Source organism: Pseudophryne corroboree, chromosome 10 (genome assembly GCF_028390025.1).
Source record: "Pseudophryne corroboree isolate aPseCor3 chromosome 10, aPseCor3.hap2, whole genome shotgun sequence".
Lineage (NCBI taxonomy): Eukaryota > Metazoa > Chordata > Amphibia > Anura > Myobatrachidae > Pseudophryne > Pseudophryne corroboree.
The window spans coordinates 158,100,456-158,123,716 of NC_086453.1; the positions used below are offsets into that span (position 1 = coordinate 158,100,456).

Here is a 23,261-nt window from a genome sequence, read left to right on the forward strand (position 1 = left end):
GGTTGATAAAGAGATGTAGTATGTATGTATAAAGAAGAAAAAAAAAAAAACGACGGGTAGGTGGTATACAATTATGGATGGACTGCCGAGTGCCGACACAGAGGTAGCTACAGCCGTGGACTACTGTACTGTGTCTGCTGCTAATATAGACTGGTTGATAAAGAGATGTAGTATGTATGTATAAAGAAGAAAGAAAAAAAAACCACGGGTAGGTGTATGGACGGACTGCCGAGTGCCGACACAGAGGTAGCTACAGCCGTGGACTACCGTACTGTACTGTGTCTGCTGCTAATATAGACTGGTTGATAAAGAGATGTAGTATGTATGTATAAAGAAGAAAGAAAAAAAACCACGGGTAGGTGGTATACAATTATGGATGGACTGCCGAGTGCCGACACAGAGGTAGCTACAGCCGTGGACTACTGTACTGTGTCTGCTGCTAATATAGACTGGTTGATAAAGAGATGTAGTATGTATGTATAAAGAAGAAAGAAAAAAAAAACTCACGGGTAGGTGGTATACAATTATGGACGGACTGCCGAGTTGCCGACACAGAGGTAGCTACAGCCGTGGACTACCGTACTGTACTGTGTCTGCTGCTAATATAGACTGGTTGATAAAGAGATGTAGTATGTATGTATAAAGAAGAAAGAAAAAAAAACCACGGGTAGGTGGTACTACAATTATGGATGGACTGCCGAGTGCCGACACAGAGGTAGCTACAGCCGTGGACTACTGTACTGTGTCTGCTGCTAATATAGACTGGTTGATAAAGAGATGTAGTATGTATGTATAAAGAAGAAAGAAAAAAAAACCACGGGTAGGTGGTATACAATTATGGATGGACTGCCGAGTCCCGACACAGAGGTAGCTACAGCCGTGAACTACCGTACTGTGTCTGCTGCGACTGGATGATAAATAATGATATAAAAAATATATATATATCACTACTGCAGCCTGACAGGTGTATATTATATAATGACGGACCTGCTGGACACTGTCTGTCAGCAGAATGAGTTTTTTATAGAATAAAAAAAAAAAACACCACACAAGTCACACGACGAGTGTTTAACTTTTTCAGGCAATCACAATATAGTATACTACTAACTATACTGGTGGTCAGTGTGGTCAGGTCACTGGTCAGTCACACTGGCAGTGGCACTCCTGCAGCAAAAGTGTGCACTGTTTAATTTTAATAATATGTACTCCTGGCTCCTGCTATAACCTATAACTGGCACTGCTCCCAGTCTCCCCCACAATTATAAGCTGTGTGAGCACAGTCAGATATATACATAGATGATGCAGCACACTGGGCTGAGCAGGTGCACACAGATATGGTATGTGACTGAGTCACTGTGTATCGTTTTTTTTCAGGCAGAGAACGGATTATATTAAATAAAACTGCACTGTCTGGTGGTCACTGGTGGTCAGTCACTACTAAACTCTGCACTCTCTACAGTACTCCTAAGCTCCAGTAAATCAAGTGTCTCTGTCTCAAATCAATCTCACTCTCTCTCTTCTAATCTAAATGGAGAGGACGCCAGCCACGTCCTCTCCCTATCAATCTCAATGCACGTGTGAAAATGGCGGCGACGCGCGGCTCCTTATATAGAATCCGAGTCTCGCGAGAATCCGACAGCGTCATGATGACGTTCGGGGGCGTCGCACTCGGGTTAACCGAGCAGCGGGAAGATCCGAGTCGCTCGGACCCGTGAAAAAAAACATGAAGTTCGGGCCGGGTTCGGATTCCGAGGAACCGAACCCGCTCATCTCTAGTTTAGTGCAGCCGCTCACCTTGTCAGCAATCGGCGTACGAGGTTACTTCCAGAAAATGTGGAGATGTTCATCAAAATGAATTATAATCAATTCCTCCGTGGAGACATTCACCAGCAACAATTGCCTCCAGAAAGTACACGGGGACCTGAGATGGTGGATTCCAGTGGGACGAATTAATAATCTGTGAGGAGGGGGATGTACACAGTGAAAGGGGTGAGGAATCGAGGATGATGATGAGGTGGACATCTTGCCTCTGTAGAGCCAGTTTGTGCAAGGAGAGATTGATTGCTTCTTTTTTGGTGGGGGCAACAAACCAACCAGTCATTTAGTCACAGTCGTATGGCAGACCCTGTCGCTGAAATGATGGGTTCGTTAAAGTGTGCATGTCCTGTTTATACAACATAAGGGTGGGTGGGAGGGCCCAAGGACAATTCCATCTTGCACCTCTTTTTTCTTTCATTTTTCTTTGCATCATGTGCTGTTTGGGGGACAATTTTTTGGAAGTGCCATCCTGTCTTGATTGACACTGCAGGTGCCACTCCTAGATGGGCCAGGTGCTTGTGTCGGCCACTTGTGTCGCTTAGCTTAGTCACACAGCCACCTTGGTGCGCCTCTTTTTTTCTTTGCATCATGTGCTGTTTGGGGACCATTTTTTGGAAGTGCCATCCTGTCTTGATTGACACTGCAGTGCCACTCCTAGATGAGCCAGGTGTTTGTGTCGGCCACTTGTGTCGCTTAGCTTAGTCACACAGCCACCTTGGGTGCACCTCTTTTTTTCTTTGCATCATGTGCTGTTTGGGGACAATTTTTTGGAAGTGCCATCTTGTCTTGATTGACGCTGCAGTGCCACTCCTAGATGGGCCAGGTGTTTGTGTCGGCCACTTGTGTCGCTTAGCTTAGTCACACAGCCACCTTGGTGCGCCTCTTTTTTTCTTTGCATCATGCGCTGTTTGGGGACAATTTTTTGGAAGTGCCATCCTGCCTGACACTGCAGTGCCACTCCTAGATGGGCCAGGTGTTTGTGTCGGCCACTTGTGTCGCTTAGCTTAGTCACACAGCGACCTTGGTGCGCCTCTTTTTTTCTTTGCATCATGTGCTGTTTGGGGACAATTTTTTTGAAGTGCCATCCTGCCTGACACTGCAGTGCCACTCCTAGATGGGCCAGGTGTTTGTGTCGGCCACTTGTGTCGCTTAGCTTAGTCACACAGCGACCTTGGTGCGCCTCTTTTTCTCTGACGTCCTAAGTGGATGCTGGGGACTCCGTCAGGACCATGGGGAATAGCGGCTCCGCAGGAGACAGGGCACAAAAGTAAAAGCTTTAGGATCAGGTGGTGTGCACTGGCTCCTCCCCCTATGACCCTCCTCCAAGCCTCAGTTAGATCTTTGTGCCCGGCCGAGAAGGGTGCAATCTAGGTGGCTCTCCTAAAGAGCTGCTTAGAGTAAAAGTTTTGTTAGGTTTTTTATTTTCAGTGAGTCCTGCTGGCAACAGGCTCACTGCATCGAGGGACTTAGGGGAGAAGGAGTGAACTCACCTGCGTGCAGGATGGATTGGCTTCTTAGGCTACTGGACACTAGCTCCAGAGGGACGATCACAGGTACAGCCTGGATGGGTCACCGGAGCCGCGCCGCCGACCCCCTTGCAGATGCTGAAGAGAGAAGAGGTCCAGAAATCGGCGGCTGAAGACTTCCCAGTCTTCTTAAGGTAGCGCACAGCACTGCAGCTGTGCGCCATTGCTCTCAGCACACTTCACACCAAAGGTCACTGAGGGTGCAGGGCGCTTGGGGGGGCGCCCTGGGCAGCAATGAAAGTACCTATGCTGGCTAAAAATACATCACATATAGCCCCTGGGGCTATATGGATGTATTTAACCCCTGCCAGGTTGTCAGAAAAACGGGAGAAGAAGCCCGCCGAAAAGGGGGCGGGGCCTATTCTCCTCAGCACACAGCGCCATTTTCCCTCACAGAACTGCTGGTGGGAAGGCTCCCAGGCTCTCCCCTGCACTGCACTACAGAAACAGGGTTAAAACAGAGAGGGGGGGGCATTTTTGCGGCGATATTATTACATATTAAGATGCTAATAAGGGAAAACACTTATATAAGGTTGTCCCTGTAAAATTATAGCGTTTTGGTGTGTGCTGGCAAACTCTCCCTCTGTCTCCCCAAAGGGCTAGAGTGCGGTCCTGTCCTCTATCAGAGCATTCCCTGTGTGTGTGCTGTGTGTCGGTACGTGTGTGTCGACATGTATGAGGACGATGTTGGTGAGGAGACGGAGCAATTGCCTGTAATGGTGATGTCACTCTCTAGGGAGTCGACACCGGAAAGGATGGCTTATTTAGGGAATTACGTGATAATGTCAACAAGCTGCAAGGTCGGTTGACGACATGAGACGGCCGGCAAACCAATTAGTACCTGTCCAGGCATCTCAAACACCGTCAGGGGCTTTAAAACGCCCATTACCTCAGTCGGTCGACACAGACACAGACACGGACACTGACTCCAGTGTCGACGGTGAAGAAACAAACGTATTTTCCATTAGGGCCACACGTTACATGTTAAGGGCAATGAAGGAGGTGTTACATATTTCTGATACTACAAGTACCACAAAAAAGGGTATTATGTGGGGTGTGAAAAAACTGCCTGTAGTTTTTCCTGAATCAGATAAATTAATTGAAGTGTGTGATAGAGATGAGCGGGTTCGGTTTCTCTGAATCCGAACCCGCCAGAACTTCATGTTTTTTTTCACGGGTCCGAGCGACTCGGATCTTCCCGCCTTGCTCGGTTAACCCGAGCGCGCCCGAACGTCATCATGACGCTGTCGGATTCTCGCGAGGCTCGGATTCTATCGCGAGACTCGGATTCTATATAAGGAGCCGCGCGTCGCCGCCATTTTCACACGTGCATTGAGATTGATAGGGAGAGGACGTGGCTGGCGTCCTCTCCGTTTAGAATTAGAATAGATTAGAGAGACACTTGATTTACTAATTTTGGGGAGCATTAGGAGTACTCAGTAGTGTACAGTGCAGAGTTTTGCTGATAGTGACCAGTGACCACCACTTTTATTTATAATCCGTTCTCTGCCTGAAAAAAGCGATACACAGCACACAGTGACTCAGTCACATACCATATCTGTGTGCACTGCTCAGGCTCAGGCCAGTGTGCTGCATCATCTATTATCTATATATAATATTATATATATCTGTCTGACTGCTCAGCTCACACAGCTTATAATTGTGGGGGAGACTGGGGAGCACTACTGCAGTGCCAGTTATAGGTTATAGCAGGAGCCAGGAGTACATAATATAATCCGTTCTCTGCCTGAAAAAAGCGATACACAGCACACAGTGACTCAGTCACATACCATATCTGTGTGCACTGCTCAGGCTCAGGCCAGTGTGCTGCATCATCTATTATCTATATATAATATTATATATATCTGTCTGACTGCTCAGCTCACACAGCTTATAATTGTGGGGGAGACTGGGGAGCACTACTGCAGTGCCAGTTATAGGTTATAGCAGGAGCCAGGAGTACATAATATATTATATAGTGAGTGACCACCAGACACACAGTGCAGTTTATTTAATATATCCGTTCTCTGCCTGAAAAAAGCGATACACACAGTGACTCAGTCAGTCACATACCATATCTGTGTGCACTGCTCAGGCTCAGGCCAGTGTGCTGCATCATCTATATATATTATATATCTGTCTGACTGCTCAGCTCACACAGCTTATAATTGTGGGGGAGACTGGGGAGCACTACTGCAGTGCCAGTTATAGGTTATAGCAGGAGCCAGGAGTACATAATATTATATTAAAATTAAACAGTGCACACTTTTGCTGCAGGAGTGCCACTGCCAGTGTGACTAGTGACCAGTGACCTGACCACCAGTATATAATATTAGTAGTATACTATCTCTTTATCAACCAGTCTATATTAGCAGCAGACACAGTACAGTGCGGTAGTTCACGGCTGTGGCTACCTCTGTGTCGGCACTCGGCAGCCCGTCCATAATTGTATATACCACCTAACCGTGGTTTTTTTTTCTTTCTTTATACATACATACTAGTTACGAGTATACTATCTCTTTATCAACCAGTCTATATATTAGCAGCAGACACAGTACAGTGCGGTAGTTCACGGCTGTGGCTACCTCTGTGTCGGCACTCGGCAGCCCGTCCATAATTGTATATACCACCTAACCGTGGTTTTTTTTTCTTTCTTTATACATACATACTAGTTACGAGTATACTATCTCTTTATCAACCAGTCTATATATTAGCAGCAGACACAGTACAGTGCGGTAGTTCACGGCTGTGGCTACCTCTGTGTCGGCACTCGGCAGCCCGTCCATAATTGTATATACCACCTAACCGTGGTTTTTTTTTCATTCTTTATACATACATACTAGTTACGAGTATACTATCTCTTTATCAACCAGTCTATATTAGCAGCAGACACAGTACAGTGCGGTAGTTCACGGCTGTGGCTACCTCTGTGTCGGCACTCGGCAGCCCGTCCATAATTGTATATACCACCTAACCGTGGTTTTTTTTTCTTTCTTTATACATACATACTAGTTACGAGTATACTATCTCTTTATCAACCAGTCTATATATTAGCAGCAGACACAGTACAGTGCGGTAGTTCACGGCTGTGGCTACCTCTGTGTCGGCACTCGGCAGCCCGTCCATAATTGTATATACCACCCAACCGTGGTTTTTTTTTCTTTCTTTATACATACATACTAGTTACGAGTATACTATCTCTTTATCAACCAGTCTATATATTAGCAGCAGACACAGTACAGTGCGGTAGTTCACGGCTGTGGCTACCTCTGTGTCGGCACTCGGCAGCCCGTCCATAATTGTATATACCACCTAACCGTGGTTTTTTTTTCTTTCTTTATACATACATACTAGTTTCGAGTATACTATCTCTTTATCAACCAGTCTATATATTAGCAGCAGACACAGTACAGTGCGGTAGTTCACGGCTGTGGCTACCTCTGTGTCGGCACTCGGCAGCCCGTCCATAATTGTATATACCACCTAACCGTGGTTTTTTTTTCTTTCTTTATACATACATACTAGTTACGAGTATACTATCTCTTTATCAACCAGTCTATATATTAGCAGCAGACACAGTACAGTGCGGTAGTTCACGGCTGTGGCTACCTCTGTGTCGGCACTCGGCAGCCCGTCCATAATTGTATATACCACCTAACCGTGGTTTTTTTTTCTTTCTTTATACATACATACTAGTTACGAGTATACTATCTCTTTATCAACCAGTCTATATATTAGCAGCAGACACAGTACAGTGCGGTAGTTCACGGCTGTGGCTACCTCTGTGTCGGCACTCGGCAGCCCGTCCATAATTGTATACTAGTATCCAATCCATCCATCTCCATTGTTTACCTGAGGTGCCTTTTAGTTGTGCCTATTAAAATATGGAGAACAAAAATGTTGAGGTTCCAAAATTAGGGAAAGATCAAGATCCACTTCCACCTCGTGCTGAAGCTGCTGCCACTAGTCATGGCCGAGACGATGAAATGCCAGCAACGTCGTCTGCCAAGGCCGATGCCCAATGGCATAGTACAGAGCATGTCAAAACCAAAACACCAAATATCAGTAAAAAAAGGACTCCAAAACCTAAAATAAAATTGTCGGAGGAGAAGCGTAAACTTGCCAATATGCCATTTACCACACGGAGTGGCAAGGAACGGCTGAGGCCCTGGCCTATGTTCATGGCTAGTGGTTCAGCTTCACATGAGGATGGAAGCACTCAGCCTCTCGCTAGAAAACTGAAAAGACTCAAGCTGGCAAAAGCACCGCAAAGAACTGTGCGTTCTTTGAAATCCCAAATCCACAAGGAGAGTCCAATTGTGTCGGTTGCGATGCCTGACCTTCCCAACACTGGACGTGAAGAGCATGCGCCTTCCACCATTTGCACGCCCCCTGCAAGTGCTGGAAGGAGCACCCGCAGTCCAGTTCCTGATAGTCAGATTGAAGATGTCAGTGTTGAAGTACACCAGGATGAGGAGGATATGGGTGTTGCTGGCGCTGGGGAGGAAATTGACCAGGAGGATTCTGATGGTGAGGTGGTTTGTTTAAGTCAGGCACCCGGGGAGACACCTGTTGTCCGTGGGAGGAATATGGCCGTTGACATGCCAGGTGAAAATACCAAAAAAATCAGCTCTTCGGTGTGGAGGTATTTCACCAGAAATGCGGACAACAGGTGTCAAGCCGTGTGTTCCCTTTGTCAAGCTGTAATAAGTAGGGGTAAGGACGTTAACCACCTCGGAACATCCTCCCTTATACGTCACCTGCAGCGCATTCATAATAAGTCAGTGACAAGTTCAAAAACTTTGGGTGACAGCGGAAGCAGTCCACTGACCAGTAAATCCCTTCCTCTTGTAACCAAGCTCACGCAAACCACCCCACCAACTCCCTCAGTGTCAATTTCCTCCTTCCCCAGGAATGCCAATAGTCCTGCAGGCCATGTCACTGGCAATTCTGACGAGTCCTCTCCTGCCTGGGATTCCTCCGATGCATCCTTGCGTGTAACGCCTACTGCTGCTGGCGCTGCTGTTGTTGCCGCTGGGAGTCGATGGTCATCCCAGAGGGGAAGTCGTAAGCCCACTTGTACTACTTCCAGTAAGCAATTGACTGTTCAACAGTCCTTTGCGAGGAAGATGAAATATCACAGCAGTCATCCTACTGCAAAGCGGATAACTGAGTCCTTGACAACTATGTTGGTGTTAGACGTGCGTCCGGTATCCGCCGTTAGTTCACAGGGAACTAGACAATTTATTGAGGCAGTGTGCCCCCGTTACCAAATACCATCTAGGTTCCACTTCTCTAGGCAGGCGATACCGAGAATGTACACGGACGTCAGAAAAAGACTCACCAGTGTCCTAAAAAATGCAGTTGTACCCAATGTCCACTTAACCACGGACATGTGGACAAGTGGAGCAGGGCAGGGTCAGGACTATATGACTGTGACAGCCCACTGGGTAGATGTATGGACTCCCGCCGCAAGAACAGCAGCGGCGGCACCAGTAGCAGCATCTCGCAAACGCCAACTCTTTCCTAGGCAGGCTACGCTTTGTATCACCGCTTTCCAGAATACGCACACAGCTGAAAACCTCTTACGGCAACTGAGGAAGATCATCGCGGAATGGCTTACCCCAATTGGACTCTCCTGTGGATTTGTGGCATCGGACAACGCCAGCAATATTGTGTGTGCATTAAATATGGGCAAATTCCAGCACGTCCCATGTTTTGCACATACCTTGAATTTGGTGGTGCAGAATTTTTTAAAAAACGACAGGGGCGTGCAAGAGATGCTGTCGGTGGCCAGAAAAATTGCGGGACACTTTCGGCGTACAGGCACCACGTACAGAAGACTGGAGCACCACCAAAAACTACTGAACCTGCCCTGCCATCATCTGAAGCAAGAAGTGGTAACGAGGTGGAATTCAACCCTCTATATGCTTCAGAGGTTGGAGGAGCAGCAAAAGGCCATTCAAGCCTATACAATTGAGCACGATATAGTAGGTGGAATGCACCTGTCTCAAGTGCAGTGGAGAATGATTTCAACGTTGTGCAAGGTTCTGATGCCCTTTGAACTTGCCACACGTGAAGTCAGTTCAGACACTGCCAGCCTGAGTCAGGTCATTCCCCTCATCAGGCTTTTGCAGAAGAAGCTGGAGGCATTGAAGAAGGAGCTAAAAGGGAGCGATTCCGCTAGGCATGTGGGACTTGTGGATGCAGCCCTTAATTCGCTTAACAAGGATTCACGGGTGGTCAATCTGTTGAAATCAGAGCACTACATTTTGGCCACCGTGCTCGATCCTAGATTTAAAGCCTACCTTGGATCTCTCTTTCCGGCAGACACAGGTCTGCTGGGGTTGAAAGACCTGCTGGTGACAAAATTGTCAAGTCAAGCGGAACGCGACCTGTCAACATCTCCTCCTTCACATTCTCCCGCAACTGGGGGTGCGAGGAAAAGGCACAGAATTCCGAGCCCACCCGCTGGCGGTGATGCAGGGCAGTCTGGAGCGACTGCTGATGCTGACATCTGGTCCGGACTGAAGGACCTGACAACGATTACGGACATGTCGTCTACTGTCACTGCATATGATTCTCTCAACATTGATAGAATGGTGGAGGATTATATGAGTGACCGCATCCAAGTAGGCACGTCACACAGTCCGTACTTATACTGGCAGGAAAAAGAGGCAATTTGGAGGCCCTTGCACAAACTGGCTTTATTCTACCTAAGTTGCCCTCCCACAAGTGTGTACTCCGAAAGAGTGTTTAGTGCCGCCGCTCACCTTGTCAGCAATCGGCGTACGAGGTTACATCCAGAAAATGTGGAGAAGATGATGTTCATTAAAATGAATTATAATCAATTCCTCCGCGGAGACATTGACCAGCAGCAATTGCCTCCACAAAGTACACAGGGAGCTGAGATGGTGGATTCCAGTGGGGACGAATTGATAATCTGTGAGGAGGGGGATGTACACGGTGATATATCGGAGGGTGAAGATGAGGTGGACATCTTGCCTCTGTAGAGCCAGTTTGTGCAAGGAGAGATTAATTGCTTCTTTTTTGGGGGGGGTCCAAACCAACCCGTCATATCAGTCACAGTCGTGTGGCAGACCCTGTCACTGAAATGATGGGTTGGTTAAAGTGTGCATGTCCTGTTTTGTTTATACAACATAAGGGTGGGTGGGAGGGCCCAAGGACAATTCCATCTTGCACCTCTTTTTTCTTTTCTTTTTCTTTGCATCATGTGCTGATTGGGGAGGGTTTTTTGGAAGGGACATCCTGCGTGACACTGCAGTGCCACTCCTAGATGGGCCCGGTGTTTGTGTCGGCCACTAGGGTCGCTAATCTTACTCACACAGTCAGCTACCTCATTGCGCCTCTTTTTTCTTTGCGTCATGTGCTGTTTGGGGAGGGATTTTTGGAAGGGACATCCTGCGTGACACTGCAGTGCCACTCCTAGATGGGCCCGGTGTTTGTGTCGGCCACTAGGGTCGCTAATCTTACTCACACAGTCAGCTACCTCATTGCGCCTCTTTTTTTCTTTGCGTCATGTGCTGTTTGGGGAGGGTTTTTTGGAAGGGACATCCTGCGTGACACTGCAGTGCCACTCCTAGATGGGCCCGGTGTTTGTGTCGGCCACTAGGGTCGCTAATCTTACTCACACAGCTACCTCATTGCGCCTCTTTTTTTCTTTGCGTCATGTGCTGTTTGGGGAGGGTTTTTTGGAAGGGACATCCTGCGTGACACTGCAGTGCCACTCCTAGATGGGCCCGGTGTTTGTGTCGGCCACTAGGGTCGCTAATCTTACTCACACAGTCAGCTACCTCATTGCGCCTCTTTTTTTCTTTGCGTCATGTGCTGTTTGGGGAGGGTTTTTTGGAAGGGCCATCCTGCGTGACACTGCAGTGCCACTCCTAGATGGGCCCGGTGTTTGTGTCGGCCACTAGGGTCGCTAATCTTACTCACACAGCTACCTCATTGCGCCTCTTTTTTTCTTTGCGTCATGTGCTGTTTGGGGAGGGTTTTTTGGAAGGGCCATCCTGCGTGACACTGCAGTGCCACTCCTAGATGGGCCCGGTGTTTGTGTCGGCCACTAGGGTCGCTAATCTTACTCACACAGCTACCTCATTGCGCCTCTTTTTTTCTTTGCGTCATGTGCTGTTTGGGGAGGGTTTTTTGGAAGGGACATCCTGCGTGACACTGCAGTGCCACTCCTAGATGGGCCCGGTGTTTGTGTCGGCCACTAGGGTCGCTTATCTTACTCACACAGCGACCTCGGTGCAAATTTTAGGACTAAAAATAATATTGTGAGGTGTGAGGTATTCAGAATAGACTGAAAATGAGTGTAAATTATGGTTTTTGAGGTTAATAATACTTTGGGATCAAAATGACCCCCAAATTCTATGATTTAAGCTGTTTTTTAGTGTTTTTGGAAAAAAACACCCGAATCCAAAACACACCCGAATCCGACAAAAAAAATTCGGTGAGGTTTTGCCAAAACGCGTTCGAACCCAAAACACGGCCGCGGAACCGAACCCAAAACCAAAACACAAAACCCGAAAAATTTCAGGCGCTCATCTCTAGTGTGTGATGATGCGTGGGTTTCCCCCGATAGAAAAGGCGCTCACACGCTTATCAAAACAAGTGGCGTTACCGTCTCCAGATACGGCCGCCCTCAAGGAGCCAGCTAATAGGAAGCTGGAAAATATCCTAAAAAGTATATACACACATACTGGTGTTATACTGCGACCAGCGATCGCCTCAGCCTGGATGTGCAGCGCTGGGGTGGCTTGGTCGGATTCCCTGACTGAAAATATTGATACCCTTGACAGGGACAGTATTTTATTGACTATAGAGCATTTCTATATATACGAGATGCACAGAGGGATATTTGCACTCTGGCACCATGAGTAAGTGCGATGTCCATGTCTGCCAGAAGATGTTTATGGACACGACAGTGGTCAGGTGATGCAGATTCCAAATGGCACATGGAAGTATTGCCGTATAAAGGGGAGGAGTTATTTGGGGTCGGTCCATCGGACCTGGTGGCCACGGCAACAGCTGGAAAATCCACCTTTTTACCCCAAGTCACATCTCAGCAGAAAAAGACACCGTCTTTTCAGCCTCAGTCCTTTCGTCCCCATAAGGGCAAGCGGGCAAAAGGCCAGTCATATCTGCCCAGGGGTAGAGGAACGGAAGAAGACTGCAGCAGGCAGCCCCTTCCCAGGAACAGAAGCCCTCCACCGCTTCTGCCAAGTCCTCAGCATGACGCTGGGGCCGTACAAGCGGACTCGGGTGCGGTGGGGGGGGGTCGTCTCAAGAGTTTCAGCGCGCAGTGGGCTCACTCGCAAGTGGACCCCTGGATCCTACAAGTAGTATCCCAGGGGTACAGATTGGAAATTCGAGACGTCTCCCCCTCGCAGGTTCCTGAAATCTGCTTTACCAACGTCTCCCTCCGACAGGGAGGCATTATTGGAAACAATTCACAAGCTGTATTCCCAGCAGGTGATAATCAAAGTACCCCTCCTACAACAAGGAAAAGGGTATTATTCCACACTATTTGTGGTACTGAAGCCAGACGGCTCGGTGAGATCTATTCTAAATCTGAAATCTTTGAACACTTACATACAAAGGTTCAAATCAAGATGGAGTCACTCAGAGCAGTGATAGCGAACCAGGAAGAAGGGGACTATATGGTGTCCCTGGACATCAAGGATGCTTACCTCCATGTCCCAAATTGCCCTTCTCACCAAGGGTACCTCAGGTTCGTGGTACAGAACTGTCACTATCAGTTTCAGACGCTGCCGTTTGGATTGTCCACGGCACCCCGGGTCTTTACCAAGGTAATGGCCGAAATGATGATTCTTCTTCAAAGAAAAGGCGTCTAAATTATCCCTTACTTGGACGATCTCCTGATAAGGGCAAGGTCCAGAGAACAGTTGGAGGTCGGAGTAGCACTATCTCAAGTAGTTCTACGACAGCACGGGTGGATTCTAAATACTCCAAAATCGCAGCTGATTCCGACGACACGTCTGCTGTTACTAGGGATGATTCTGGACACAGTCCAGAAAAAGGTGTTTCTCCCGGAGGAGAAAGCCTGGGAGTTATCTGAGCTAGTTAGGAACCTCCTAGAACCAGGCCAAGTGTCAGTGCATCAATGCACAAGAGTCCTGGGAAAAATGGTGGCTTCTTACGAAGCGATTCCATTCGGCAGATTTCACGAAATAATTTTTCAGTGGGATCTGCTGGACAAATGGTCCGGATCGCATCTTCAGATGCATCAGCGGATAATCCTGTCTTCAAGGACAAGGGTGTCTCTTCTGTGGTGGCTGCAGAGTGCTCATCTACTAGAGGGCAGCAGATTCGGCATTCAGGACTGGGTCCTGGTGACCACGGATGCCAGCCTGAGAGGCTGGGGAGCAGTCACACAGGGATGAAATTTCCAAGGAGTGTGGTCAAGTCTGGAGACTTCTCTCCACATAAATATACTGGAGCTAAGGGCAATTTACAATGCTCTGAGCCTAGGAAGACCTCTGCTTCAAAGTCAACCGGTGCTGATCCAGTCGGACAACATTACGTCAGTCGCCCACGTAAACAGACAGGGCGACACAAGAAGCAGGAGGGCAATGGCAGAAGCTGCAAGGATTCTTCGCTGGGCTGAAAATCATGTGATAGCACTGTCAGCAGTGTTCATTCCGGGAGTGGACAACTGGGAAGCAGACTTCCTCAGCAGGCACGACCTCCACCCGGGAGAGTGGGGACTTCACACGGAAGTTTTCCACATGATTGTGAACCATTGGGAAAAATTATGGCGTCCCGCCTGAACAAAAAACTGGACAGGTATTGCGCCAGGTCAAGAGACCCTCAGGCAATAGCTGTGGACGTTCTGGTAACACCGTGGGTGTACCAGTCGGTGTATGGGTTCCCTCCTCTGCTTCTCATACCTAAGGTACTGAGAATTATAAGACGTAGAGGAGTAAGAACTATACTCGTGGCTCCGGATTGGCCAAGAAGGACTTGGTACCCGGAACTTCAAGAGATGCTCACAGAGGACTCATGGCCTCTGCCGCTAAGAAGGGACTTGCTTCAGCAAGTACCATGTCTGTTCCAAGACTTACCGCGGCTGCGTTTGACGGCATGGCGGTTGAACGCCGGATCCTAAGGGAAAAAGGCATTCCGGAAGAGGTCATTCCTACCCTGGTCAAAGCCAGGAAGGAGGTGACCGCACAACATTATCACCACATGTGGCGAAAATATGTTGCGTGGTGTGAGGCCAGGAAGGCCCCACGAAGAAATTTCAACTCGGTCGATTCCTGCATTTCCTGCAAACAGGAGTGTCTATGGGCCTCAAATTGGGATCCATTAAGGTTCAAATTTCGGCCCTGTCGATTTTCTTCCAGAAAGAATTGGCTTCAGTTCCTGAAGTCCAGAAGTTTGTCAAGGGAGTACTGCATATACAACCCCCTTTTGTGCCTCCAGTGGCACTGTGGGATCTCAACGTAGTTCTGGGATTCCTCAAATCACATTGGTTTAAACCGCTCAAATCTGTGGATTTGAAATATCTCACATGGAAAGTGACCATGATGTTGGCCCTGGCCTCGGCCAGGCGAGTGTCAGAATTGGCGGCTTTGTCTCATAAAAGCCCATATCTGATTGTCCATTCGGACAGGGCAGAGCTGCGGACTCGTCCCCAGTTTCTCCCTAAGGTGGTGTCAGCGTTTCACCTGAACCAGCTTATTGTGGTACCTGCGGCTACTAGGGACTTGGAGGACTCCAAGTTGCTAGATGTTGTCAGGGTCCTGAAAATATAGGTTTCCAGGACGGCTGGAGTCAGGAAAACTGACTTGCTGTTATCCTATATGCACCCAACAAACTGGGTGCTCTTGCTTCTAAGCAGACGATTGCTAGTTGGATGTGTAGTACAATTCAGCTTTCACATTCTGTGGCAGGCCTGCCACAGCCAAAATATGTAAATGCCCATTCCACAAGGAAGGTGGGCTCATCTTGGGCGGCTGCCCGAGGGGTCTCGGCTTTACAACTTTGCCGAGCTGCTACTTGGTCAGGGGCACACCCTGGCTGAGGAGGACCTGGAGTTCTCTCACTCGGTGCTGCAGAGTCATCCGCACTCTCCCGCCCGTTTGGGAGCTTTGGTATAATCCCCATGGTCCTGACGGAGTCCCCAGCATCCACTTAGGACGTCAGAGAAAATAAGAATTTACTTACCGATAATTCTATTTCTCGTAGTCCGTAGTGGATGCTGGGCGCCCATCCCAAGTGCGGATTGTCTGCAATACTTGTACATAGTTATTGTTACAAAAATCGGGTTATTATTGTTGTGAGCCATCTTTTCAGAGGCTCCGCTGTTATCATGCTGTTAACTGGGTTCAGATCACAGGTTGTACAGTGTGATTGGTGTGGCTGGTATGAGTCTTACCCGGGATTCAAAATCCTTCCTTATTGTGTACGCTCGTCCAGGCACAGTATCCTAACTGAGGCTTGGAGGAGGGTCATAGGGGGAGGAGCCAGTGCACACCATCTGATCCTAAAGCTTTTACTTTTGTGCCCTGTCTCCTGCGGAGCCGCTATTCCCCATGGTCCTGACGGAGTCCCCAGCATCTACTACGGACTACGAGAAATAGAATTATCGGTAAGTAAATTCTTATTTTTTCTTTGCATCATGTGCTGTTTGGGGATTTTTTTTTGGAAGTGCCATCCTGTCTTGATTGACACTGCAGTGCCACTCCTAAATGGGCCAGGTGTTTGTGTCGGCCACTTGTGTCGCTTAGCTTAGTCACACAGCCACCTTGGTGCACCTCTTTTTTTCTTTGCATCATGTGCTGTTTGGGGACTATATTTTAAATCGGCCATCCTGTCTGACACTGCAGTGCCACTCCTAGATGGGCCAGTTGTTTGTGTCGGCCACTTGTGTCGCTTAGCTTAGTCACACAGCGACCTTGGTGCGCCTCTTTTTTTCTTTGCATCATGTGCTGTTTGGGGACAATTTTTTTGAAGTGCCATCCTGCCTGACACTGCAGTGCCACTCCTAGATGGGCCAGGTGTTTGTGTCGGCCACTTGTGTCGCTTAGCTTAGTCACACAGCGACCTTGGTGCGCCTCTTTTTTTCTTTGCATCATGTGCTGTTTGGGGACAATTTTTTGGAAGTGCCATTCTGTGTTGATTGACACTGCAGTGCCACTCCTAGATGGGCCAGGTGTTTGTGTCGGACACTTGTGTCGCTTAGCTTAGTCACACAGCCACCTTGGTGCGCCTCTTTTTTTCTTTGCATCATGTGCTGTTTGAGGACTATTTTTTAAATCGGCCATCCTGTCTGACACTGCAGTGCCACTCCTAGATGGGCCAGGTGTTTGTGTCGGCCACTTGTGTCGCTTAGCTTAGTCACACAGCGACCTTGGTGCGCCTCTTTTTTTCTTTGCATCATGTGCTGTTTGGGGACAATTTTTTTGAAGTGCCATCCTGCCTGACACTGCAGTGCCACTCCTAGATGGGCCAGGTGTTTGTGTCGGCCACTTGTGTCGCTTAGCTTAGTCACACAGCGACCTTGGTGCGCCTCTTTTTTTCTTTGCATCATGTGCTGTTTGGGGACAATTTTTTGGAAGTGCCATTCTGTGTTGATTGACACTGCAGTGCCACTCCTAGATGGGCCAGGTGTTTGTGTCGGACACTTGTGTCGCTTAGCTTAGTCACACAGCCACCTTGGTGCGCCTCTTTTTTTCTTTGCATCATGTGCTGTTTGGGGACTATTTTTTAAATCGGCCATCCTGTCTGACACTGCAGTGCCACTCCTAGATGGGCCAGGTGTTTATGTCGGCCACTTGGGTCGCTTAGCTTAGTCATCCAGCGACCTTGGTGCAAATTGTAGGACTAAAAATAATATTGTGAGGTGTGAGGTGTTCAGAATAGACTGGAAATTAGTGGAAATTATGGTAATTGAGGTTAATAATACTATGGGATCAAAATGACCCCCAAATTCTATGATTTAAGCTGTTTTTTAGGGGTTTTTGAAAAAAACACCCGAATCCAAAACACACCCGAATCCGACAAAAAAATTTCAGTGAGGTTTTGCCAAAACGCGTCCGAATCCAAAACACGGCCACGGAACCGAATCCAAAACCAAAACACAAAACCCGAAAAATGTCCGGTGCACAACACTAGTAAAAAGGGTGAAGTTCGGGGGGGGGGGGGGGGTTCGGTTTCCGAGAAACCGAACCCGCTCATCACTATTCAGAATAAACTGGAAATGAGTGGAAATTATTATTATTAAGGTTAATAAGACTGTAGGAGCAAAATTACCCCCAAATTCTGTGATTTTAGCTGTTTTTATGTTTATTTTCAAAAATCATCCAGATCCAAAACACTAAAATGGAATTAGAACCAAAACCAAAACACGAAAAGTGCCAGCCGCATATCTCTAGTATGTAGCAGAGATGAGCAGGCTTGAGTCTTGGAGAACCGAGCCCTCCCGAACTTCGAGGATCTGAGGGAATCTGAGCCGTGGCTCTGGTTTTCCCATCAGGCTCTGATTCCAAAATGAGGCAAAACATCATCTTCTGGGTGTCAGATCTTGTTCGTTTTGGATTCGATATAAGTTCCTCCAGTGATTTGGGCGCCATTTAACACAGGACTCTGGACAGAGAGCACATCCACTGACAGCAATATCTATTATTAGAACCTTTACTGGTGCACTGCAGATAGCCCAGAGTTCCTCCTAATGGCAGCATTATTATTTTTTTAATGACATTATTTGATTAACCCTTTATTGGTGCACAGTCACACTGGTGCTGTAAATGCGTGCAGTGCAGCCCAGAGCTCCTAATACATGGGCAGCATTAACCCTCGGTGCACACGTGTGTGTGTTTTTTTTGGCACTACCAGCAGAGCTGCCCAGCACTCCTAATACAAGGGCAGCATTAACGCTAGGTGCACCGTGGTGTTCTTTTTTTGTCACTGCCCGCGGAGCAGAATTAACACTTTATTGGTGCACACTGGCCCGTGCCACCATTACTATAATAAGTCACTTGTAGCAATGTGTAAAAAAAAAAAAAAAAAAAAAATTGTGTTCAGAGCCAGGTTGTGCCACTGTGTTAACAATATAAAAACGCTGTGAATCACAGTGTGAAGTTATCAATTGTTAGACAGAATAAAAAATGTTTTATTTTGTAAAACTTGTGTGTTTAGGGCCAGGCCGTGCCCCACTGCATTAATAAATATAAGCACTGTGAGTCCACAATGTGAATTTTGTTTTTTGTGAAAGAAACAAAAACAGCTGTTATTTTTTTTTAGTGTAAAACTTGTGTGTTCAATAAAGCCCAGTAAGGGCCGTGCCCCACTGCATTAATAAATATAAGCACTGATTCGATATGGATCCACGATCAGCTGAAAGTAGTGCAGAAACAGCAACCTAGTGCTGTGGCTGCTCCTAGTCATGATAGTTATACAAAATATACTAAAGGTGGGCCAGGGGGCAGAAAGTTTAGGAAATGGCACCTGAAATCAAAATTATTTACAGTGTTAGAAAAAAGAGGTGGAGGTGCCCAAAAAACCCAAAACACTAAGGCTGGGTGCACACTAAACTATACACTCCATGAGGGATATTGCCTAGTGTTTTCCATTGACTCCCGGGCAGATGATATAGGGGGTCATCCCGAGTTGATCGTAGCTGTACTAAATTTAGCACGCTATGATCATGTACCCAGACATGCGGGGGGACACCCAGCACAGGGCTAGTCCGCCCCGCATGTCTGTCCAACCTTCCTCCCGCACAAGTACAAAAGCATCGCACAGCAGCTATGCTTTTGTACTTGTGGAGTAACTCCTGGCCAGCGCAGCTCCTGCGGCTGTCCGGGAGTTGATCGTTGCTACCCCTGGTCGCAGCGGCTGCGTGTGACATCACGCAGCCGCTATGGCCCGCACGGTCCGGCCACGCCTGCTTTGGCCTGACCGTGCCCCCATAACAGTGGCCAACGCCGCTGTGCCGCCCCCTCCCACCCAACGACCATCTCTGCCTGTCAATCAGGCAGAGACGATTGCTAGGGAACGACGGCCTTTGGCCATCCGGTATGCGCCCGCGCACTGCGGCGCCAGCACATGCGCAGTTCTGACCCGATCACTGCACTGCGATAAACTGCAGCGAGCGATTGGGTCAGAATGACCCCCATAGTGCATACACACTATCACTAACTGACGTCATCCCACCGCTGGGTCAAATATGCAGCTTTGGATGATATAGTTCAAATTGTGCTGCCATCATAGATGATGGCTATATCGTGGACATTGTTAACAATATAGTGCATAAACACTGGATGATAATACAAATGATACCGCTTAGAAAGGTGAAAATTAGCAATATCATTTAACATATCACCTTAAGGCTGAAGAACAAATTGTGTGTTCACAAATCCCTGTGGAGAGTCTAAGGGTGTCCACATTTGCTATGTGTAAGTCTGACATTTCTCAGACTACTTGCATATAAGCCTCATTTGCGTCATTCCACCATTTTTGCACCATCTGCAATTGTGGGAATGATTAGTACAAGTAAAGATGGTGATGACATAATAGAATTTGAGGATGCTAGTGTGGAAGTGGAACAGGATGAGGGGGATTTTTGTGTACTATCAGACGCTAATGAGGAGGATGAGGATGTTGATGATGTTGTTTGTGTCAGGCAGCAGTTCTTTCACATGATAAAAAGAAAGCCATTGTGATGGGTGTTGGATTAGTTTCACCCAAATCCGTAAAACATTTGTGAAGGCATCTGCTCCATTTGTGATGCCAAAGTTAGCAGAGATACGGACATTAACCAAGTATGCACCTCTTCCATGTTACATCATTTATGGGGATTTCATTAAATTTATTTTTACAAAATTATAATAATTTGTAAAATAATAACAAGCAGTCCAGTATCATCTACCAGCAGTTGGATCAGCCCATGCAATCTCCACTGCCAACATCCCCATCATCAACCTCCTCAGTAGTGATCAGAGGGTAGTCCTTCTAAGGAATTGGTTTGTGGGGACCCAAACAAACCAAGCACTTTGAATACAAAACTGTCAGTCCCTGTCACTGAAGTGCTTGGTTTGTTAAACTGTGCATGTTTTTTTTACTATCCAACATATAAGGGTGGATGAGAGGACCCAAGGACAATTCCATCTTGCACCACTTTTATTTTATGCCACTACTGTGTGGCAATGTTTCTTATATGTGATATAAGCTGTCCTGTGTTTGTGGCGCTGCACTGTTGCTTAGGTATCAGTTAGCTCACTGCAGCCTTTGGCCGATATTGATGAAAACAATATTATGAGCTGTGAAGTCATCATAATTGACTGGAAATAACAGGAAATGAATGTTATTGAGGTTAATAATACTGTAGGAACAATAAATACAGATCCAAAATCAAAACACGTGAGGGCAATTTTAGCAAAACCAAAGCCCGATGACAACCAAAACCAAAGACAAAACACGGGGGTCGGCGCACATCTCTAGTATGTAGTATTGTACAGTACTGCATACATTTTTGGTAAGGGCAACATTTCCAGTAGTTTGAGTTACGTCTACTCTTACTTGGCAGGCTAGGTTGTAGACTGTACCAATTCATGCAGCTAAAGATGTCCTCCTCTTTATAATATTCATATTTTAATCCATTCTTTTTTGTTAGGGTCAGGGATGAAGAAGTTTTTCGGAGCCCACAAGTTGCTTGCGTTGTTTCTTGGTATGGCTGGGGTACTTGCTTGTCTGTTCATTCTTGTCTACTGTATCTACATCCGGCAACATAAGGAGGACATGTTTTCCCACCACAGACTCTATGGTGAAGGCTTTGAGGACCCAGGTAAGTTGTTAAAGACAGATTTTGATTCGACAAAAAGCATTTCTGGCTAAGCCTACTCTCTCTATGATTTCTATAACATTTTTTAGAACTATTATATGACTTATGAATACCAGGAACTGTATTTTTTCCTATGTCAAGGATATTGAGAGGCCTCCTTATCTTGAAGTTAAGATCAGGTACAAGGCCTCTAAATAGTTTTGAAAACAAAGAAACTCTAACATGACTACCAATTAACTAATTGTATAGAAAACTACACTAATACCTATACCAAAATCACAACTAATTCAGTAGATGACAGACCATTAGCAAGTTTTCACAATAAGAAGTAATTCCTGTTGTTCTGATTAGTGTGCATACATTGAGTAAATGAATACACAGGATAACTCTTATAATAGTGTGAAATAGAAAAGACATGGGCGCTTGGTGAATGAAAAAGCTTGCCTAGGTATTCCTATGTGGAACCCAACCACAGAAACAATGGTAATGAAAAATTCCTTCCTAAAAAGGCATTTCTAAGTAGATACAGGGGTTTATTTACTAAGATGTCGTTTTTTTTCGAATCCATTTGAGTTCCGTTTTTCTGTCTAAGTGGCGTTTCGGGAATTTACTAACCTTGCAAGTTGGCCGTGTTCATTGCATTCGTATATTTTAACTAGAGATGAGCGGGTTCGGTTCGTCGAGATCCGAACCCCCCCGAACTTCACCTGTTTTACACGGTTCCGAGGCAGCCTCGGATCTTCCCGCCTTGCTCGGTTAACCCGAACGCGCCCGAAAGTCATCATCCCGCTGTTGGATTCTCGCGAGATTCGTATTCTATATAAAGAGCCGCGCGTCGCTGCCATTTTCACTCCTGCATTGGAGATGGAACGGAGAGGACGTGGCTGCATTCTCTCCCTGAAAAGCTCCGTATCTGTGCTCAGTGTGCTGCAAATATCTGTGCTCAGTGAGCTGCAAATATCTGTGCTCAGTGTGCTGCAAACATCTACGTTCTCTGACTGAAAACGCTCCATATCTGTGCTCAGTGTGCTGCATTGTGGAAACCACCAATATATAATATAATTATAGTAGTACAGTACAGTAGGCCATTGCTGTATCTTGCAGCTCTGTGTCAAGTATACTATCCATATCTGTGCTGCATTATTGTGAGCAGTATATAGTAGGACAGTGCAGCATTTTGGTGACCAGCAGTATACATATAGTACAGTACAGTAGGCCATTGCTGTATCTTGCAGCTCTGTGTCAAGTATACTATCCATATCTGTGCTGCATTATTGTGAGCGGTATATAGTAGGACAGTGCAGCATTTTGGTGACCAGCAGTATACATATAGTACAGTACAGTAGGCCATTGCTGTATTTTGCAGCTCTGTGTCAAGTATACTATCCATATCTGTGCTGCATTATTGTGAGCAGTATATAGTAGGACAGTGCAGCATTTTGGTGACCAGCAGTATACATATAGTACAGTACAGTAGGCCATTGCTGTATCTTGCAGCTCTGTGTCAAGTATACTATCCATATCTGTGCTGCATTATTGTAAGAAGTATATAGTAGGACAGTGCAGCATTTTGGTGACCAGCAGTATACATATAGTACAGTACAATAGGCCATTGCTGTATCTTGCAGCTCTGTGTCAAATATACTATCCATATATGTGCTGCATTGTTGTTGTGAGCAGTATATAGTAAGACAGTGCAGCATTGTGGTGACTACCAGTATATATACAGTAGTACAGTAGGCCATTGCTGTATCTTGCAGCTCCATATCACTTCAAGTATCCATATCTGTGTTGCATTGTTGTGAGCAGTATATAGTAGGACAGTGCAGCATTTTGGTGACCAGCAGTAGTAGTACAGACAGTACAGTAGGCCATTGCTATTAATATATTACTGGCATATAATTCCACACATTAAAAAATGGAGAACAAAAATGTGGAGGGTAAAATAGGGAATGATCAAGATCCACTTCCACCTCATGCTGAAGCTGCTGCCACTAATCATGGCCGAGATGATGAAATGCCATCAACGTCATCTGCCAAGGCTGATGCCCAATGTCATAGTAGAGAGCATGTAAAATCCAAAAAAC

At 46.7% G+C, this 23,261-nt stretch overlaps 1 protein-coding gene across 2 annotated transcripts in view; it reads left to right on the forward strand.

The window, feature by feature from the left end:
- Positions 1-23,261, forward strand: part of GFY (golgi associated olfactory signaling regulator) — a 387,029-nt gene that overhangs the window by 290,725 nt on the left and 73,043 nt on the right. For both annotated transcript variants that reach the window (XM_063942895.1, XM_063942896.1), the window contains one exon: positions 21,007-21,177. In XM_063942895.1, the coding sequence (XP_063798965.1) occupies positions 21,007-21,177 (171 nt within the window). The remainder of the gene's footprint in view (positions 1-21,006; positions 21,178-23,261) is intronic.